Source organism: Pan troglodytes, chromosome 18 (assembly GCF_028858775.2).
Source record: "Pan troglodytes isolate AG18354 chromosome 18, NHGRI_mPanTro3-v2.0_pri, whole genome shotgun sequence".
NCBI classification, from domain to species: Eukaryota; Metazoa; Chordata; class Mammalia; order Primates; family Hominidae; genus Pan; species Pan troglodytes.
This window is the reverse complement of record NC_072416.2, coordinates 83,789,412-83,809,535: the sequence shown is the minus strand read 5'-3', so window position 1 is coordinate 83,809,535 and position 20,124 is coordinate 83,789,412. Positions and strand designations below refer to the sequence as shown.

Below are 20,124 nucleotides of genomic sequence, written 5' to 3'. Positions count from 1 at the left end.
AGGCTGAAGTCACGCCGCGACCCCCTGCGTTCCGGGGAGAAGCAGGAGACCAAGTAGCAGCAGCCGCCCTACAAGGCTCCCAGGACAGGGCTCTCCCGACCCGCGGCCTGCGTCCACCAACGAGGCTCCACCTCACAGCTGCAAAAGGGCGGGGGGGGGGGCGTCAGCCAGTGGTGGGCTCCCATGCCCACCCTGCCATCACATGCCACGGTCATCAAACCCAAACTGACAACGGGAGGTGTGGGTTTCTAGCTTGAGATGCGTTTTGCCGGGGGCCGATTATGTGCTGAACAGCGTGAGCTTAGATGCTGGACCCTGGGAGCCGGATGGAGCCGGGAGAGTCCGCGTGGGACCAAAGAAGCTGAGACAGGTACCCTGAGGGAGGTGGGACATTAGGACAAGGAAGAAGAAAGGGGCACAGGGGCTGCAGGGAGGCAGAGGGTGCATCAGGGGAAACCGGAAAAAAATCACCCTTATATCCAAGTGGCTAGGGGAGGCCTTGCCTCCATTATCCCAGGACAGGCCCCCAAAGGCTGACACGCCAAGTACTGGGCTCCTCCACCCTGCCCAGGGCTCCCCACTGTGCTATGCGGAGAAGGCGTCGGGATAGGTGGTGGGGTCCTCTCCGTGGGCCTTGCTCCCCTCTGGCTCTGGCTTCCCCTGACCACCAGCCCCCTGGCCCCCGGGCCAGGAGAACGGAGAGGCACCATGAGGACGCCCGCGGCGCTCACACCTGCGCTGGAGACAGACGGGCTCCAGACGCCTGCAGAGCCGCCGCCGCCGCAGACTGACACCCACGCGAGGCGCGCCTGCCAGGCGGGATCCTTCCTCCGTGTTTGTTTTGCTGTTTTCTTTGAGAGGCAGATTTCCGAGGCAGCGGCAGAAAGGGGGAGCCTCTCCCCCGCCCAGGCCGGCTCCACGGTGGAAACATTCCCACGGCAGCTCACGAGGATGGGTCTGTGGTCCCTGCTCCGTGGTCCCCGCTCACGTGGTCCCTGCTCACTCAGGTGGGATCTTGGTTTCAGGTGGCACCAGGGACCGAACAGTAACCGGATCTGCCTCCCCTCTTGCCTGCAAAGCCAGTGACAAGACGAGGCAGGCAGCCAGCAGACACCACCAGGGGAAGGCGGCACAGGGCCCCGCGGGCCTCGATGACAAGAGAGCAGTGCCAGCCCCACTGCCACCACCTGTCGGCCCCGTCCCTGTGGCCCAAGCCGGGCTATGGGTGGCTGGGCCACCCCTGCTGCAGGTAACACAGCGGCCAACACCTGCTTGGAGAGGCCTCTGGCAGCTTCCAGGGCAGGTACCATGAGCCCCCCAGCCAGTGTTAAGGGAGCAAAGTGTGGGCAGGGAAGCCATGAGTCCCGGCCACGGGGCTGGTGACAAGGAGGCGGGGTGGGAATGGGCTCAGACTCTTGTGCGCCCAACCCCAGCTCCCTGCACCATGGGTGGTGCTGGGGTGAGGTGGGGCTTCCTCTCCAGCCAGGAGCACCTGCTCAGAACTGTCCTCCAGACGGCGGCTCTCCAGCCCACCTGGGAAGGCTCTGAAGCCACCCTGTTCCCAAAGCGCCGGCCTCCCAGAGCAAAGGCCCGCAGCACGATTGCCCCCAACTGTTTCCCAGGGAGGGGGTGCCTGGTCCCAGGTGCTGCCTGTGCCTCCTAGAGCAGCTGAGGACACGCGAGGCTCCCCGTACCTCCGCCCCCGGCCGCCTTGGCAGACGGGCGCTGCGTCCCTGCGGGAGGCTGCTGCCTGCTGCACACGGCAAGCAGATGCCACACAGCTTGCGAGGGTGCCTGGCAGCAGCCCTGGCTTCGTCACACAGCAGTGGGGGCGGCGGTGGAGGCTCCACGGCCTGCCCTCTGCAGAGACACTGGGCAGGCCCGACAGCTGTCAGACCCCAGCCTGGCTCAGGGCTGCCTTCAGGGTGTGGAGCTGGGGAGCTGGAAGCACAGGGCCTAGCTCCAGGCACAGGCGTTCCCGGGGCACCCTCGGGGCAAACACCTCTTATTCAGTCAGTCAACAAGCACCTCCAAGGACAAGGGATGATGGGGGGATCCCGACACACCCGCAAGGCAGGCTAAGCCTGGCGCCCAGGAGGCTCAGAAGGGAGTCAAAATCTGTCCAGGGCAGGGGGTGGGACACAGGGCTGGGACCCATCCCCCAGTCTTGGGACTCCTAGGCTGAGGTTTCAGATGCCTATGGGGGTGGTTGGGTCTCTGTGCAGAAGAGGTCCTGGTAGGAGAGGCAGGGAGGGAGGCGGTGGCCAGGCCGCCATTCCGAGGAGGGGACAGGTCCCTGCTTGTACCCAAGGACCTGGTGCCACCCGAGGAGTCTGGGCTACAGCGGGAGCTGGCCCAGCTGCGTTGAAGGGAGGGCTGGGTGGCCCCGGGGACGTCCCTTTGGTGGCTGGGACAATGTGGGAGGAACAAAGAGACTAATAGCTACCAGGGCAGAACAGGGTCAGGGACGCCTCGGCTCAGACTGCAGCCCAGGCCGGTCGCTGGGAAGGGGCTGGGGGTGCAACCCAGGATCAACTCAGGATCACGCCCAAACCTGCAGCCTCCTTCTAGAATGTTCTGCATGGTGCCCGGGCACTCCAAGCCCCATTTCTCCCAGAAAGTCAAGACAAACAGGCAGCCACTTGGCCCTGCCTGCACCCTGCACCACTGGGACAGAGGAAGCCACCGCAGGCTCCCGGCCCAGAGCCATTGACGGGGGGAAGCCATGGCGGACCCACACCTTCCAACCCCACCGGGGAAGTACACGCCCTCCCAGGGCAGATGATGGGGGTCACAGGGGTAGGACGGGGAGTCAGGGGAAGGGGTGGCGGTGGGTGGAGGGGTAGGGGAGGCACGTAGGAGGTGGGGGTGGCAAGAATGGGGAAGGTGAAAGGAGGCAGCATTAGGGTGGGGGGCAGGGAAGGGGAGGCGGGGGTGGGAGCCAGGGTGGAGGCCTGCTGCATTGACGCTCATGCCACCATGCCCGGCTGTGGCACATTCCCACCCAGTCCCCACGATTCATGAGGTAGAGACCTGCTCCTCACCCAAGAAAAAGTGGAAGCTCAGAGAGGCAAAGCGGCCTGCCCGGATCACACAGCAAGGAAGGAAAGTGCTGGGGCATGCATCGGCGATTCGCAAGCGTCTGCCCTTGCCCAAAGCGCCCCAGCCTCGGGAGTGAGTAGGTTAAAGGGTCAGGCTGGCCCTGGGGATGGGTGTCTGGCCCGCGCTGGTGGGCGGGTGACTGAGCTTTGAAGATGAGAAGATGTCTCAGCGCCTCCAGAAAAATAAATCCCAGCGAGGGCCTCCTCTTCCTCTCCTTCCCAGCCTTTCTCCCAGGACAGCGCATGCCACAGCTTCGTCTGAATTGAATTTTTAAACTACACCCTTGAGACACAATGAGAGGAGAGACGCGGAGGCAATCGCAGTCAGATGGCGAAAAACGAGAGGCACTTCCAGAAGTCGTCAGGCGCGCACTGGAGAGGAGGGTCAGGGTGAGTGAGAAGGCTTGCCGCAGGCGGCTGGGGCCCAGGGCACCCAGAGGAGGGGCCGCGTGCGGCAGCACAGCCTCTGCTGTTCCCTGGGTGCGCCAGCTCTGCCACCTCCCCCTGCAGCTCTGGGAGCTGCCCTGCTTCCATCCCTGCCCCCTCTGCCCAGGACGTGCCGTCGCCAGGAGGCTGCCCTGGCTGCGGGCCTGTGAGCTGGCCAGCTCAGCCGCTAGCCCGCTGGGGTTTGGTGCTCTCTTGGGCACCTGGCAGGCACCAGAGAGACCCCACTCCCCGGCAGGTGTGGCTTTCACAGAGGCCCGGTCTCCCTTTCTGCAGGGAGGAGGCTACACCTGCGGGGCAGGGGTCTATGGAGTCTCAGGCACAAGCTGGGGGTTGGAATTCCCCATGCCACTTACAACGTGGGAGCCGGGCAAGCCGGAGGCTCAGTTCTCATCCACCAGAGGCGAAGGGTGTGTGAGAAGCACAGCGAGCCCGCCAGGGGCACAGCAGGTGCTCGATACACAGCCACTGCTGCGATCAAGGGGGGACTCGATACATAGCCACTGCCGCAATCGAGGGGGCACAGCCACTGCCATGATGAAGGTGGGGAGGCCCTCACTGGTCCAACTCCAGGACGGAGCAGAAAGGCAGCTGCGGGTTCGTGGCCCCACCCAGCTCCCCCGACCCGGGTCGTCCAGCCACGAGAAGCAAGAAGGGCTGTCACGCCGCAGATGGCCCACAAGGACCAGGAGATGTCACGCTCAGGGTCCAGACACGCACCGCGCCAGCCCGTGTGTACAAAATGCCCACAGGTACATCTACAGAGGCAGAAAACAGACAGCGGCCGCCGGGGGCTGGGGGAGGGCGTGGGGGCTGACGGCAAATGCAACCGAGGTTCTCTTAGGGGTGACCCAAATGTTCTAGAATTAGATGGTCACACAACTGTGTAGGAAAATCACCAAATCATGCGCTTCTACAGGGTGAATTTTATGGCATGTGAATTGTAACTAAAAAAATTTTAAATAAGAAATCCAGACCCCTCCCACTGCCAAGTCCACCAAAGGTTCCCCCTGCTGCCCTCTGGCGCAGATGGGGAGGTAGCACCAGGGAGCTGGGGGGGTAGCACAGGGGAGCTGGGGGGTCCACATGTCCCCACTGTCATCCAGGACTCCACAACCCACAGGGAGGCAGGGTCAGCGTGCTGACAGCGAGGCATAGACCCTTTGGTGCGCCCAACGCCAGCTCCCTGCTCCACTGGCAGTGGTGCTAGGGGTGAGGGGGGCTTCCTTTCCAGCAGGGACCGCCGGGACCACCAGCTCAGAACTGTCCTAACGGCGGCTCTCCCAGCCCCCCCGGGAAGGCCCAGCAGCAGTGGGACACGGACACGACCCCACCCGCTGTGGCTGCCGTCTTGCGACTTGATCTCTCTGAACTTCGGCCTTCTCAGCTGCCCGAGGGTCCCGGGAGGGCTGCCGGCCAGTTCCACGGACAGGGAAACGTGAGGTCAGGGTCCGGGTGACTCCATGAGAATGGGGACCAGGTGCGCTGAGTGGCTGAGGTCACGACGAACGAGTCACCCAGTCCCTCCCCATCCAGACCAAGGCCTGACAGGGGTGACCAGATGGAGATTCATCAAAACGGGTGGGGGCGACGAGGGCCCAGGCCCGGCTGAGGGCGTTCCAGGACCCAAACACTGCTCCACATCCGCAGACTCCGAGCCCCACAAACCTTGGCGTTCCCAGCTCAATAGGGGGTGAGTTGGGCGAGTGAACCGATGGGCACATGGCTCAGGCAGTGGCACTGCTCGCCCGCTCTCCCGACCCTCTGCCATTCAGTTCCCAGGCATCCACCCCGGGGGCATCTTTCCTGGGGGGCATCCACCATGGGGGACCCTTCCCAGTGCCCAGGTCGCAGCTGGGAGGGAGCAGGGCCCCGAGGCCATGGTGTCTGGCCTCCCGCCAGGGGCGCCCAGCGGCACTTTGTTCCTGGCCAGTGGGGACCAGCGGCCTCTGGCACTCAGGCCACCCGCTGGCCGAGCCACCAAGCCAAGTGCTGGGGCCAGCAGCATGGGGCAGCGGAGAGGAAGCGACGGCCCTGTGAGGCAGGCTCCTGCTGTGACACCCACGGCCGCTGCTGGGCCCAGGGAGGGAAGGTGAGTCTCAACACCTCTCTACCACCTTCCTTGGCGAGGAGGGAAACCTGCCCTTTCCTGACCACGTCCTCTGCAGCGTTACCCAGGGGTGGAGCCCAGAGGCCCCAAAGCAGACATAGCTGCTGGATGAAAGCAGGATGCAGGGATAACCCAGCCCAGGCAGCACCAGCGCCAGTCACGTGTCGCCCGTGGCCTCGGAAATCCCTCACCAGCCCTGGTTCTCCTGCCCCCAAACGCTGAGAAAAAAGACAACTGCAGCAGCAGGAGCTGGGCCAGCTCTGACCTCGCTTCTCTCCACCCCTCTCAGGAGAGCCCGAGTCTCGACTCCAAGCTCAGCTTCCTCCCAGGGTCTGTCCCCAGCTGCCTTGTTCACCGCCCCAGAGAGTCCAGGATGCCTCCACCAGGCAGGCAGTCCGCTTCCCCCTGAGCCACCTTGCCTGCAGCTGCCCGGCCTCTTGACACAGGTGGGGCCCATGCAACCTGGCCCGCTCAGGTGCGGCCAGGGAGTCCCCTGCCAAGGGCGTGGAGGGTTTTCTGGCGGTCCTGCCTGTGCCTGGTTTGCCAGGAAGAGCCAGGAGGCGAGGGGCTGCCCCCTGGTGGTACAGAAACCAGACCCCAACGGGCCTCCCTCCTGGGCCAATACCCCCCATCCATCAATGTCAGGTGTGTCCTCTCACACTCCCCCCCTCTCCAACGAGCAGTAGCAGAAAGGATCCAGGAAGGAGACATTCAGAAATGAGAAGACCCCCAGCCCGCCCTGGTCAGGGCAGGTGTCCCATCTGCCAAGCTGGAACCCGGGTAATGTAAAGACGGACATGGCTCCTGCATGTGTTGCTGTGGCCACCCCGGAGGGCCCTGGCACCCAGATCTTAACCCGTGGGCCATGGAGGTGAATGAAGCAGATGCCACTGGGGTCCCTGTTTCCTCAGCCCCCCGCCTGTCAGCAGCGAGTCCAGAGGGTGTCCGAGGCCAGAATCCACATGGCCGAGGCCCCCAGCAGCTCCAGCCGCCCACTGCCCCTCCCCATTTGTGCCAGCAGCAGCCCCGGACAATGGTCATCGCAGGTGCCAAAAAGTACCCCAGAGCCACAGCCAAAGGGGGCATCTTGAGAGCCTCACTGCACAGACAGGAAAAATGAGGCTCAGAGGATCAGCACGTGCCCAGGTTCACACAGCAGGTCCTGCCCAGGTGATACCAGAAGCCAAGGCTCCAGACCCCGGGGGCCGCTTGTCTATGCTCCCCACAGTCTCTGCCTCAGGGAGTTGAGCAGTGGTGGGTTCAGCGGTGCCAGAGACCCCCGCTCCAGACCAGTGTGTTTCCAGGGACACCATGTTCTCTGCCACTTCTGGAGGGAGTGTCAAAACCTGGGCAAGGAGCCACTTGGGGAGCACTAGGGCCCAGCTCTCCCTCTGCAGCCTCTTGGGACTCCCCTGGTCCAGGGCACCCACCCTCCTCCCGATCAAGTCACAGAGCTGGTAGGAGCACCTCGCTACATCCAGACACCCCTGCAGTGGCTCCGGGGGCCGTGGAAGGACAGAGGCAGGAGAGACAGAAGCACAGAGGCAAAGCGGAGGTGCTGGGGCAGGCGGACTGGCCCAGGGTCTGCAGCTCAGCCAGCACTGCCTGCTCCACGCAGAGCACACGGCGTGGGAAAAACGAGACCTGCTGTGAGCGTGCACGCCGCAGGCGGGAGGCTGAGTCCCGGCCTCGGGAGCCGCCGCTCCCCCCACGCGCAGCCTGGCGGGCCCCCTTACCTCTGGGCTCCTCCGCCTGTTTGGCGAGCTTGCGCAGCGCGGCGGCAAAGCTGGAGGATGGCGCGGCCTGGGCCGACAGCGCGCTGCTGGTGGCGGGGCTGCCGCTGGGCACCAGGGCGCCATTGAGCGGCGAGGGGGTGAGGGGGTTGACGGTGGCGGTGGTCCTGGTCGCGGTGGAAAGCATCCCTAGCGAAGGGGACTTGGGCTCATGGCTCATGCCTGAAACAGGAAAAGAAGAACCAGAGGTCACCCAGAGAGCAGGAGCGCCCAGCACCAGAGCAGGGTCGGCAGGGCCGGTGTCGGCAGCAGCAGGCAGGGAGCAGGGGCAGCCCCGGGGGCTCCAGCAGGACAAGCAAGAACAGGACAGAGCCAGCGCTGCAGAGAGAACAGACCCCGTCCCCAGAGTCCAGCTGGAACCCGGGACAGACCCAAAGGGCCCCCAGGACCCCAGATGCTGAACGGCTTGGGCAAGCACTGTCCCTCTACCTCTCCAGGGCAGTCCGGGCTGGGCAGGTGGTGGGGGATCCCACGCATCACCCAACAGGCCCCTGACCATCAAAGGGCGTGGGGAAGGAGACTGAGGCCCAGGGTGAGGAGGCGTGCGGCCCGCATCCTCAGGATGGAAACACGCTGGTGGAGAGGCCCAGGGACGACAGGAACCAAGACAACTGCTGTGGCCACTGACGCGACAAGCACACGATGCCAGGCACGCATGGCAGTGCCCTCAGAAGACTGGCGGGAGTTCTGCCCCACGTCACAGGCCACTGACGCAACAAGCACACGATGCCAGGCACGCATGGCAATGCCCTCAGAAGACTGGCGGGAGTTCTGCCCCACGTCACAGGCCACTGACGCGACAAGCACACGATGCCAGGCACGCATGGCAATGCCCTCAGAAGACTGGCGGGAGTTCTGCCCCACGTCACAGAAAAGGAAACTAAGGCCCCAACTCGGCCCAGTCCACGCGGGCACTCAGGGCAGACCCCCGGCCTCCCCGCCACTCAGGGACCCTGTGCGTCTCTGTCTGAGATGGGTCCCAGAGATGGGGCCACACAGGCAGGCTGACGGGGAGAGGCGGGGAACAACACGGCCGCACTGCAGACCCCACTGTGGCCCCTTACTGGGCACAGAGTCTGCCCAGAGATGCTAAAAACAGAAAACCGCAAATCCAAACCGCGGTGCAGCTTGGAATCCTCTTTCCTCCCGGGGCCAAGTTCAGGCCGACCTGGCCCAGCAACGGCTGACCTGGCCCTCCTGGCCAGTGGTGATAGCAGCAGCAGCGGCGGCGGCACCAGAGGTCTGAGCCCAGGGGCAGCCACCTGGTGACATCAGAACCACTGGGGAAAGGACATGGCCACCTCCAAACAAGCCCTCAGTCCTCCCACCCCGTGTGTCCAATCAATAAAAGCCCAACCTGGTCAAAATGTTTCCACCAACATCCCTCCCCCGCAGAGACGCCCCCACCCCTACATCACCCACAGACAGGGTCCCGGCTTCCTCCCTGTGGATGCATTTTGGGGCGGAGGGGCGCTGGGGCCACACATGGTGGGGCTGGTGTCACAGAGATCCGGGGGGCAACACACAAGAGGGGCGGACTGTGCACTTCCTATGGGGTAAGGGCAAGGGGGCCCCCAGGTTCCTCCCCGGAAGAGGCTGCCCTGACCTCCAGAGCCCACTCCACCTCTGCCAGATTCTAAGTGACATTGACAAGTCTAATTGGAACCTGTCCCCATGGGACAGCAGGCTCGGAGGCAGCGTGGAGAGGACCCCCTCAAGACCTCCTTTGTCCACCTGCTATCCCCAGAACTTGCCACCAAAGGCCGTGAGTCCTGGCCATGTATTCAGGGAGCCAAGTCCTCCCTCTCCTGATAGAGGGGACGTAGGGAGAAAATAATTCTTTGGGGGCACTGAGGGAAGGGCCGGGGGCACTGCCTGAGAGGGTGGGGCTGCAAATGAGAGAACAGAGAGGCTGGAGCGAGTTCGGGGGGCATCGTTTGTTCTCCCCAGTGAGAGCTCACACCTTGGGAACAAAGGACCCCTAAGAGCCCCATGCCCATGGCAGGCGACAGCCACGTGGCGCCGTGGCTGTGCCCTGCAGCAGCTGGCCCCACCTAGCCTGTCTTCCCTTGGCTCTTTCTGGAGGGGCCGGGGGTGGAGGGGGACCTGCACCCCCACCCTGCCTTTCCAAGGCCGCTTCAACCCGGCACAGACATCCAAACACGCGGGAGGGCGGGGGCTCTGCCTGGCAGCCTGACTTCCAGAAAATGCGGGCGGCCAATGAGGGCTCATCCTCGGCCAGCCTGAACCCTGCCAGCTGCTCTCTGCTCCGCACCGCCAGCCATGCTGCCCCCAAGGCTGGCCTGGCCTCTGCGTGTCCCCCGCACCGCGCTGCCATCAGTGCCTCTCCCTGTGCACAGAGGCGCACCGGGTCCAGTGGAGGCGAGGAAAACGCGCCTGTGGCTCAGACCCAGCTTCTGGGTGCTTCTGGCTGAACAACCTTTTGGGGCAAGTTACTTTGCCTGTCAGGGCCTCGGTTTCTTCATCTACCAAACGGGGTAACAGCACAGCAAAGCCGACCTCATGAGGTCACTCCCCTGAGCATAATGGGGTAACTGACATGAGGGGCTTCAGAGCCTGTGGGGCACCCCAGGGCCATTACGAGACAGCATGCCAGCCAGCGAGGACAGATGCCAGTCCCAGCAGGCAGATGCCAGTCCCAGCAGGCAGGGGGTCCAGCCAAGGCCACGCAGGTGTCTCAGCAAATGGGACCCATGCTCTGAGTCTGCGATGCTCACCCCACTGGAGCCACAATGGGGAGGGCACATGGTGTCAAGCTGGCAGGCACCCTGCCCACGAGCCCCGTGCCCTGGGCCCACGAGCCCACACACCTTCGGCAGAGGGCCACCCCGTGACCCCAAAAGGCCAGTGGCTGGGAAAAGGTGACCCACAGGACACTGGAGGATGGGGGAGACCAGAGCTCTTGTCCTGGTGCCTGCAGGGGACACTGGAGGACATGGCCCACATGGGGGCTGCCATGGGCAGTCCAGAGGACCTCCGGGTCCTATCTGTCACCGAAGCACCCTCAGCACCACACTGAGTAGGCTGCGGGGTTTTTAGTAGGGAATGTCTAGAAAGACGAAGTGGCACAGGACAGAGCCCCACCTTCACAGGGACCCACACGGACATCAATGAACCAGGTCCTCGTGGTCCCAACGAGGCACTCAGGAGGGTGGCGCTAGGAGAGCTGCCTGGAAGACAGGAGCAGGGCCCCGGGGAACGCAAAGACCACCCCCCCAGGGGATACTGCAGCAGCTCTCAGAAGTCACACAGACCAGTCGGGCACCTCTCAAGACAGTCTCACAGTGAGCCCAGGAGAGGCCACAGCAGCTGAACTGTCACCCACCACCCAGCCTGTGTCCCACCCCTCACAGCCATCGCCCAAGCCCAAGAGGCCTAACGTACAGATGGGGAAACCGAGACCAGGAGATGACCTAAGCTTGGTCCAAGGTCAGTCAGTTGAGCAACATGTCCAGGACTTGAACCCGGCTTCCTGGGCCCCCAGTGCTCATTACCAGCACCTGCCCAGTACACGGCCCAACCATGGCACCTGATCAGAAGGCGTGAATGGTCACATGCGCGCGCACCACACACAGCTAAGATATGTTGAACTGTAATGGTTAAAAACATTCATCCTGGGCATGGTGGGCACACCTGTAATCCCAGGTAAGTAGGAGGGTGAGGTGGGAGGACCGCGTGAGGCCAGGAGTTCAAAACCAGCCTGGGCAACATAGACGCTGTCTCTGTAAATTACCCTGAAACTACACATGCGTACCTGTAATCCCCACTGTTTGGGAGGATTATTTGAGCCCAGGAGTTGGAGCTACAGTGAGCTATGATCACACCGCTATACTCTAGCCTGGATAACAGAACCCTGTCTCTCAAAAAATAAAAAGAATGTCTATAGAGTCTTCATCAGTCATCCTTTCAAGAGGTAGAGACCAATTCCCTTCCCCAAGCGTGGGCCAGACTGAGCAACTCACTTCTGATGAACAGAGTATAATGGAAGCAGCAGTCTGCAGCTGCCAAGGTAAGATCACCTCCTTCCTGGCCCTCTTGGGTCACTCCAGTGGAGGGGGGTCAGCTGCCGTATCATGAGGATGCTCAAGCAGGTCATGGAGAAACCCACATTTCAAAGAACCAAGGCCTCCAGCCAACAGCCATGTGGGAAGCCACCTTGGCAACGAATCCTCCAGCCCCAGGCTGGCCTTCTGATGAGACCGCAGCCCCAGCCAACATCTCAAGTAGGCTCATCACAGACCCTGAGCCAGAACCACCCAGCTAAGCCATCCTCCAATCCCTGGCCCACAAAAACTGAGATAACAAAGGTTTTGTGTTTAAGCCACTGAGCTGCGGACAGTTGGTCACACAACGCTAGATAACTGATACGGTCAGCATCACCACACCCTCTATTAATCCAGGCCGCCCCCTCAATCCATCAGAAAGCCAAGAAGTGAAACTATCTGCACACAGAGACTCTGCATCTTCACCCAGAGTCTCCAAAACATGTCCCTTCGATGCCAGAGACCATCAGCATCCCCCATCCCCCTTTCCCACATTCCTCAGAGAGCCAGCCACTCTACATCTTGGCCGCCCTATGAGAAAGCTGTGACTGGGCCTATTTCCCAGATAGGCGAAGGCAGGCTTGGGGCCCAGGTCCAGTGCAGAGCAGGGCTGAGATGACCTCAGCACAGTGCCCACGTGACAAGCCAGCCAGGGCCCAGCTCGACCTGCTCCAGGGCCGCAGGAGGGGCCGATCTCTGGTGCAGGCTGGGTGGCTGACTATGCCCTGCAACCCACACCACATGCTACCACAAAAGGGGAACGTGGGGCACTGTATGGTCATTTCACCTCCAGGTGACCCGCCCTGAAGGTCTGGGAGCAGATGCCAATTCTCTCTCCCATGGCCTTCATGAGGCTGGCTGGCCACCCGGGCAGATGTGCTGTGACCACCAGCCACAGGCACGGGCTGGGTGGCTGAACTAGGCTGTCTGTGTTGCTATAAAGAAATACCCGAGGCTGTGTAATTCATAAAGAAAAGAGGCTGACTTTGGCTCCTGACTCTATGGGGTGTACAGGAAGCGTGGTGCTGGCATCTGCTTCTGGGGAGGCCTCAGGAGGCTTCTAATCATGGCGGAAGGCGAGGGAAGCCAGCACATCCAGTGGTGAGAGAGGGAGCAAGAGTGGGGAGGTCCCAGGCTTTTAAACACCCAGAGCCTGCGAGAGCGTGCTCACCACTAAGGTGACGGTGATAACCCCTTCATGAGAGATCCACCCCCATGATCCAATCACTGCCACTGGGCCCCACCTCCAACACTGGAGGACACATTTCCACATGAGATTCGGAGGGGACACACATCCAAACCCTATCAGTGGTACACAGAGGCCATGGCGCGAGTCCCAGACCAGACCCCAAATGGCGCACACACCTTGAAGCTACTGGCAGTGTCTTCAGATGGCAAGGAGAGGAGCTATGTCTTTCACTTTCATCCTTTTTCTCTCTCTGTATGTTCTAATTCTTCTGCAGTGAACCAGGCTTTTAAAAGGCGGACATTCAAAGGGATGGCGGCTCGACGGCACGAAGTCAGCACCGCTAACAAAAGCGTGGGGCTGTCCAGCCACAGGGCAGAGGTGGAGGGAACTGGGGTGTCCCTGCAGGAGTCTGAACCTGAGCCCTCACCCACAGCTCCCCAGCCCTTCCCTGGTGACCAGGGAGGCCCTCTGCCTGCTCCCTCCAATGCCTGGGTCTGAGGCTACCTCAGTGTCACTATCACCAGCCCACTGGCATCCTGACAGCAACCTCCCTACCCCGGCCTCTGACAAAGCCCAATATCTGCTCCCCGAGCCCCATGGGCCCCCTCCAGCCCCAGGTACAGTCTCCCTGGGTCCCTGGGGGTCCCCTGCGGGCAGCATCCCTGCCCCGGTGTCAGCTGCAGGCTCCTGAGGAGCTGTGAGCCTGGGAAGCGGCTCTGCTGATGTCAGGTCACTTAAAATAGAATTCCAAATGAGCGGCTTCATTAGGGGGAATCTAAAATTAGCGCTGCTCCTCAGTATGTGTGCACTGGGCAGGAGGGGTGGGGGCCGCAGCAGCCGGGCGCAGCTCCCTTGAGGCCAGGACAGGAGGCCAAGAGCCGGGGAACCCCGAGATCCTTGGAGGGGTCCCCCTGGGCCTGCTGCGAATGGACACAGCCTCCAGGGCCCACCTGCCTCCTGCCCCTCCATCACAGGCCTGGTGGGGTCACTTCAGGGCTGCTGCCCCCGAGGCCTCGGCACAAAGCCCCCAGCCCTCCCCAGGGAGGCAGATGCGGGCCTCCTCCCGTGCAGGTGTTCTCTGGCTGAGGTCAGGGCAGGTGCCAAGGTGTCCGTGGGGGACACAGGGATGGCGGGGGGAGAGGGAGGCCCTGGGAGAGCACACCCCCCTGCTGCCCTCATTAGAGAGGTATTTATTAACTTCTGCGCTCCTGGACATTGACTGAATTCTTGTCTACATTATCAGCTCATGTAAATTCATTATCCTAACAGCTGGGAATACGCTCCACCGTGTAAAGGCCTGTGACGGATGAGGGCCGGGGGGCCGGGGGCTGTCTCTGCACTGTACAAGATCTCTTGACATGTGCAGCTCAGCAGGCGAAAACGAGCCAGGGGTCTAGGTGGACCAGGTCTGTGAGGCCCCCACCCTCTTATTTACATCACGGGCTGCTCTGGACAACCCTTCCTGCCACTGTCAGCTGCCACCTTGACCCCCACCCCCAGGAAAAAAAAAGCTGCCACAGCCAGACACCTAAAGGCCCCTCGGCCCTGAGCACCCTCAAACTGAGGGGCCAGGGAACATACCCCTTCTTCATGTGAGCCTCAACTGTCTGCTCCCTGGACCCTTTCAGAAAGAACCCACCTGGTCTAGACAGTCTGCCTGGCAGAGCTGAGAACCTAGAGGCTTCTGCCAGAAGCCAGAGGGCAGGAAACGGAGAATGAAGCAGCTGCCCACAGCACCGCAAAACCCTCAGGTCCCACCATTTCACAGACAGGAAAGGTCTGGGGAAGCAAAGACCACCCCCTCCGGGTGAGGCCCCCCCCCGTAACAAAGCTCCGCTTCTTGAATCAATACTTTCTCCTATTCTCTGGCTAGGTTTCTAATAGGGTCAGAAGCAGCACAATGTTAAAAAAAAAAAAAAAAAAAGGCAAGAAGAAAAGGAAGCAAAGTCCCAGTGGAGGGGGCAAGGCTGGCTGGCCCAGCGAGCTGCTGTTTTCCGGAACCCCTCTCATTCTTGGTTCTTCAGAACAGACCCCAAACCGGTTTGCCTGCTGTCCAAACGCTCCAACAGCAGGATTTAAACGAGGGGGGAGGCCTCTCTACTCCATGAAATATGGTGTCCCACTCCTCGCTCCCCCTCCCCACGAGGGTGGAGGGGCTTATTAATCAGCGTGCCAGCCGCCCTCCCGCGGATCCCGTAATTACTGCTTCCTTTCATCCCGGCTCTTCCCCGGCACCAGACCTCAGGCCTGCTCCCTCCCTGCTCTGTAATTACAAGCTAATAGCTGAGATGAATTTTCTGCTGGGTCCCGGTTCAAGCACCAATCCGCCCCTTCCCCCTGACAGCCCCCCGTGGGGTAATTACACCCCGTGAGGCTGGGCCCAGCAGGCCTTCACTTTCAGGCCCTGCACGCACAATCTGGACCTGGATTCTCTAATCACCCCTCTTGGTAATTTTTCATTACCGCAGAAAGAAATGTTTGTGAACAAATAAAGGGCGTCCCCCAGCTCGGGGACTGCTGCCCGCCCCCGCGATCCCCGCTCCCCCAAAGGGGCGAGGCTTCCGTGGGCCTAACGAGGCCGGGTCACCCTGCTACAGACCCTGGCGGCTGAGGCTGCACGGGCACCACGTGATCCCAGGAGCCTGGGCGGCTTCATGATAAATTCATTATCATATCTGCCCTCCACGCGTTCCAAGCTCACTGGCACAAAGCAATTTTTCTTGGGGGTGGAGGCAAGGGAAGGGGCCGGGAGACCCTGGGGAGAGGTCTTCTTGCTCCAGACGCATGGGGGCAGCCTGCTTCTGCCTTAATTTTTTTTTTTTCAACTACAAACACCCCCCCAGGCTGCCCTGGGTCCCCATACTGGACTTGCTTCCCAAGGTCTATGCCCCAGAAACCGGCCAGCGCCATCACTCATGGCTAAGTCAAAGGACAGCCCTTGCAGGTGGCCAGGATCCTGACCTGGAACAAGAAGGGCTGGGAAAACACAAGCAGGTGGGCGGGGGCAACCTGTGCAGCCACAGGAGTCCCTACCCCAGGAGGAAACAGCAACACAGCGCCTGGCCCGTGTAGACCTGTCCTCTGCCACGCTCACTGAGCCACGGCAGGAGCCCCCAGACGCTGCCCTCCAGGGCCCCGGTCAACCACGTAGAGCCACCCGCAATGAGCCATCTCCCAAGCAATGCCTAGGGCCCCCAGCAGCCACCCTGAACCCCATATTCTGCCCGGGCCCCCACGACACCCTTGAAGCTGCAGTCCTGCTGTGAATGGGGGTGACGGGGAGTGGGCTGGCCACCCCGGTTTCTCCCCAGCCTTCTCTTGCTCACTGCCATGCTGGGAACACAAAGGAGGCCGTGTTCTGCAGAAGAACATGGGGTGCAGAGCTCTCGGGAGACGTCCACACAACAGCATTGGACAGTGCAAGGGACCAGGTCAATCCCAGGGGTGTCACCTGGGGGGCCAGGTCACCTGGAGGGGCTTCCCAGGTTGGACGCCACACTACAGTTTTAAGGATGGCAGGGGGGCTCTGCACAGAAGGCGCTGGATGCTGAGGTTGCACTCTGGGGGCCCGCAGACAGCAGCCTCCTAGGAGCCGACAGTCCTGCGACTGAGGTTCACGGCCACAGACTGTTCCCGGAGGTTCCCGGATGGAGGCGAGGGACGGGAAGTCAGGCAACAGATGGCAGCAACATTTGACGCGATTATCCTAAGCGGCTGCTGTGTGTGCGGAGAAGCAGGCCGGGCAGATGAAGGGCTGGAGAGGAGGGCGGCGGGAAGGGCGGGACTGGCAGATGCGGGCAGCAGCCTGGCCTCGGCGGGGAGGCGGCCTCCTAAAGGGGCACCACAGACCAAGTGAGAGGGCGGGGCCCTGAGGCAAGGCTGGGGTCGCTGTCCAGAGCTGTGACTCTGGGAGATGGTGCCCAGCACCAACAGCGATCAGGGTACCAGAGGGCAACTTTTACAGGGTGCCGGCTACCTGTACCCTTACTTCCCTTTATGTAAGCAGACCCCAGAAAGCAAAGCTGCAAACAGCAAAGTGACACAGGCCGCTGGGGCCACACAGCTCAGCTGAGACAGAGCCGGGGGCTCACCCACGCCGGCCGATTCCCAGCCGCTCCGCCACCCTGTGCCCTTGGCGGTCCCTGGGTTCCCTTGTCACATTCTCCCCATGGGCTGCTTCCCGGAGGCAGTGGTCCTGGCGGTGCCCAGGCGCCTCTGTCCACCTGTTTATTCCACACAGTGGGATGCTCACTCCCAGCCTACAGAGGGTGAACGGAGGCTGGAGATTCACGCCCTCAACCCGGGTCACATGTAGAGGCTCAGGAGCCCGAAGGAAACCCAGCTGTCCTGGCCATGGTGCCGGCTGCTTCCCTTTAATGTGCGAAGAGATTGGAAACGGCTGGCGTCACTTGGGGTCCCCTCCCTGTGGCAGCTCTCACCCTGTGGCGGCTGTTTGGGTGCCCATCCTTGTGCTATACCCGTTTTACGGACGGGACCTACACGGCTGGGAATAGGAAGGCTCTGGACTCGAGGCCTCCCCCAGCCCCACTTTCCCACAGCTCTCAGCCAGAGGGCACCTGTGCTGGAGGCCGGAACCGCCCCCGGGTGCCCTGTGTAGTCCATGGCACCAGAGCTGACCAGGCTGCCTTCCATTGCACCTGCTCCTGCGGGAGCCCTTCCTCCCTCCAGAGGCCCTGGGCAGAGGAACGGATGAGGTCCAAGGTGTCCAGGCAGGTGAGAGGTGCCCAGGAGGGAAATCCAACCTGGCTCCCCCACCCCAGGGCGGGCACTGAGGTCTCCAAGTTTCCGTGGCATGGCGGGTAGCGGCCGGGGGGCATGGGCCAGCAGGAAGAGGAGGCTGAGACGCTTGCTCACGAGGACCCACGAAATGCAGGCCCCTCTCCTCTCCCCAGTGTGGAGGAGGCTGAGTGTTTAACAAGCTCCCTCAGGTAAGTGGGAGGGAGAGAGGATCCAGGGACGTCTCCTGTGAGTGCCTGTCCCTTCCGTACCGAGTGAGTGCCGGTACCTATCTACAGGGCCCTTAGTCTCCAGCCAAGAACAGGGACCAGGCCGTACAGGAGCTGGACACCAACAGGTGCTCAAAGAAGCAATCATACAGGGGCCAGGAGTGGCCTGGGCAGCAGGGGAGCTGGCGCGGGGGCAGAAAGGGCCACGTGGCCTTCGAAGAGGGGTCCAGGGTCTCCAGCTTCAGAGGCGGGGAGATGGTGATGACTGGAAAACGTCCCTTCCCTCCAACAGGGCGGACGCCCACACCAGCAGAAATGGGCGCCTTTAAGTCAGAAGGCGCAGTGTGCCTGCCTGCAGGCACCGGGCTCCTCACATCCCACTCAGCCAGCCTGAACTTCCACTGAAGGCTGAGAGCTGTGGAGCCTCGAGGGAACACACTATGGGGGCAGAGCAAAAAGGGCTTGGTCCTGAGCTGGAAAACCAAGGGGAACGGGGGTGGGCCCAGGCTGACTCATGCCCAACAGCTCAGTGCGGACTTCCAGGGCACCACATGGCCTGAGCCTCAGTTTCCCTGTCAGTACCATGGAGAGAGGGTGCAAATGATTAGACGAGAGGGTCAGTGAACAGTGGCTCACGCCTATAATCCCAGCACTTTGGGAGGCCGAGGTGGGGGATCACTTGAGCCCAGGAGGTTGAGGCTGCCTTGAGTTGTCATTGCACCACTGCACTGCAGCGTAGGTGACAGAGCGAGACCCTGTCTCAAAAAAAAAAAAAAAAAAAAGGAGTGGACAAGGGGCCGGCCTTTTACCCTTCAAGCTGTTTTGATTTGACCTGAAATCACGCTGTGTTGTTTAAACGAGAATCAATGGCCAATGTCTTAAAATAGGAGGCTTCAAGTCAACGAGAAGGTGCCCAGTTTCTCCCGAAAAGTCAAAGCCATAAAAACCACAGCCCCATGAGTGGCACTTCTCCCTTAGTTTGTCCCTAAGTCTCCAGGTTGCCAGAGTCTGCACCCCTCCCCTCCCTATGGTCTCAGGCCAGCCAGCTTCCTCAACACCAGGTCTTCCCAGTTCTCCAAGTACATGCAGGTCTGAGCAACTAACAGCCCTGCAGCAGCTGCAGCTGCAACCCTCAGCACAGACACTCCACTCAGATGTCATCAACACGGTAACTCCATCAGGGTGTAACAGAAAGAGGTCAACCCCTTCCCAGGCTGAGCTTCAGGGGACGCCTATGAAGGCCACAATTCTGGCGTGTGTCAACCCCAAGGTAGGTCTCCCCTGAATCAAAGCAAGCTCACCAAGTCAGGACTTGCCCTTCAAGTCATAAAACAGTTACATCCGCCTTTGCAAAAAGGTCCACTCTCAAGATGGTTCAAAGTGGCGGACCAGACCCTCTCCCCAGGAAAATACACCTACTTCATGTTGCATAGTTTTACCAAGTTCGAAGAGCCTATCTGTAAACCCTGTGGGAGCCTGTGTTTGAAGATGTGTAGCATCCGTGAACCCAGGCCACAAACTCCTACAGCACAGAGTTCCGTAAGTGGCAACCCACGAGTATGAACACCCTCCCCAATATGACCTGCCTGGACAGATGAAATACAGAGTGAAAAAGAAAGGGCCCAGAACCATCCACGTTCTAATGGCATTTCCTCATCCAGACTCGTCTCCCATCTTCAAAGCCCCACATGCTGTGCCCAGACATCACTAAATGCCTCACTGGAAAAAACCAACAAGCTCCCTCAGCCAAGATGGACTTTGGAATGGGGCTGTCCAGGAAAAGCTCCCAGAACAGTCATGCGCCAGGAGTTGTGGACTCCCTCATCCAACCCAGCCACCAAGCAGGACAAACTGGTCACCTTTTCTGGCCACAATCATCCTGTCAACTGCTGAATGGCTGACTGCTTAAGTCTAAATGATTCTGTAATTCTCAACACACACACACACACACACACCCCTCCAGAATCCCAGTGAGGAACTTGTAAATTTCCCAGTCAGGTGCAGACCTGGCTGTTGGGAGCTGGCAGTCTCTGCCCACCAGGACTGGTAACAAAGTTCTTGTTGCGCCCTGAGAAGTAGTCCAGGCTATGTCTCCTGTCCTGAAGGCTGCATGGGGGGTATGGGGTGGGAAGAATGAGCCCGAGGTGGGCAGGTAAGCAGAGGTGGGCCGGAGCGCCCTCCCCTCCCCTGCTTCTTCAAGGGTAATCTGGCAGAAGGAACACAACAGTCTCTCCAGTGGATAAGAGACACGGATGACACAAAACCCCACGGTCCACTCTGCCAGCCGTGGCTGGAGAAACCCCAGCTCCAGCATCCAAGCAGACACAGTCCTGCTGTTAGTGGATTCAGAGTCACTCCGCAGGATCCCAACCAGTCTCAACCTGGAAACCAGATGCTTAGTTAAAATGTCCTCCCTGTGCCCAGGTGACAGGCTCCAGGGGTCTGGCATCCCTGCC

At 61.2% G+C, this 20,124-nt stretch overlaps 1 protein-coding gene across 17 annotated transcripts in view; it reads right to left on the bottom strand.

Annotated features, from left to right (window-relative positions):
- The window catches only part of GSE1 (Gse1 coiled-coil protein), a 504,494-nt gene that overhangs the window by 34,633 nt on the left and 449,737 nt on the right, over positions 1–20,124 (bottom strand). For 12 of the 17 annotated variants that reach the window (XM_016930306.4, XM_016930304.4, XM_016930303.3 and 9 more), the window contains one exon: positions 7,392–7,610. The exons of the other annotated variants lie outside the window; for them this stretch is intronic. In XM_016930306.4, coding sequence (XP_016785795.3) covers positions 7,392–7,610 — 219 coding nt within the window. The remainder of the gene's footprint in view (positions 1–7,391; positions 7,611–20,124) is intronic. 17 annotated transcript variants of the gene reach the window in all.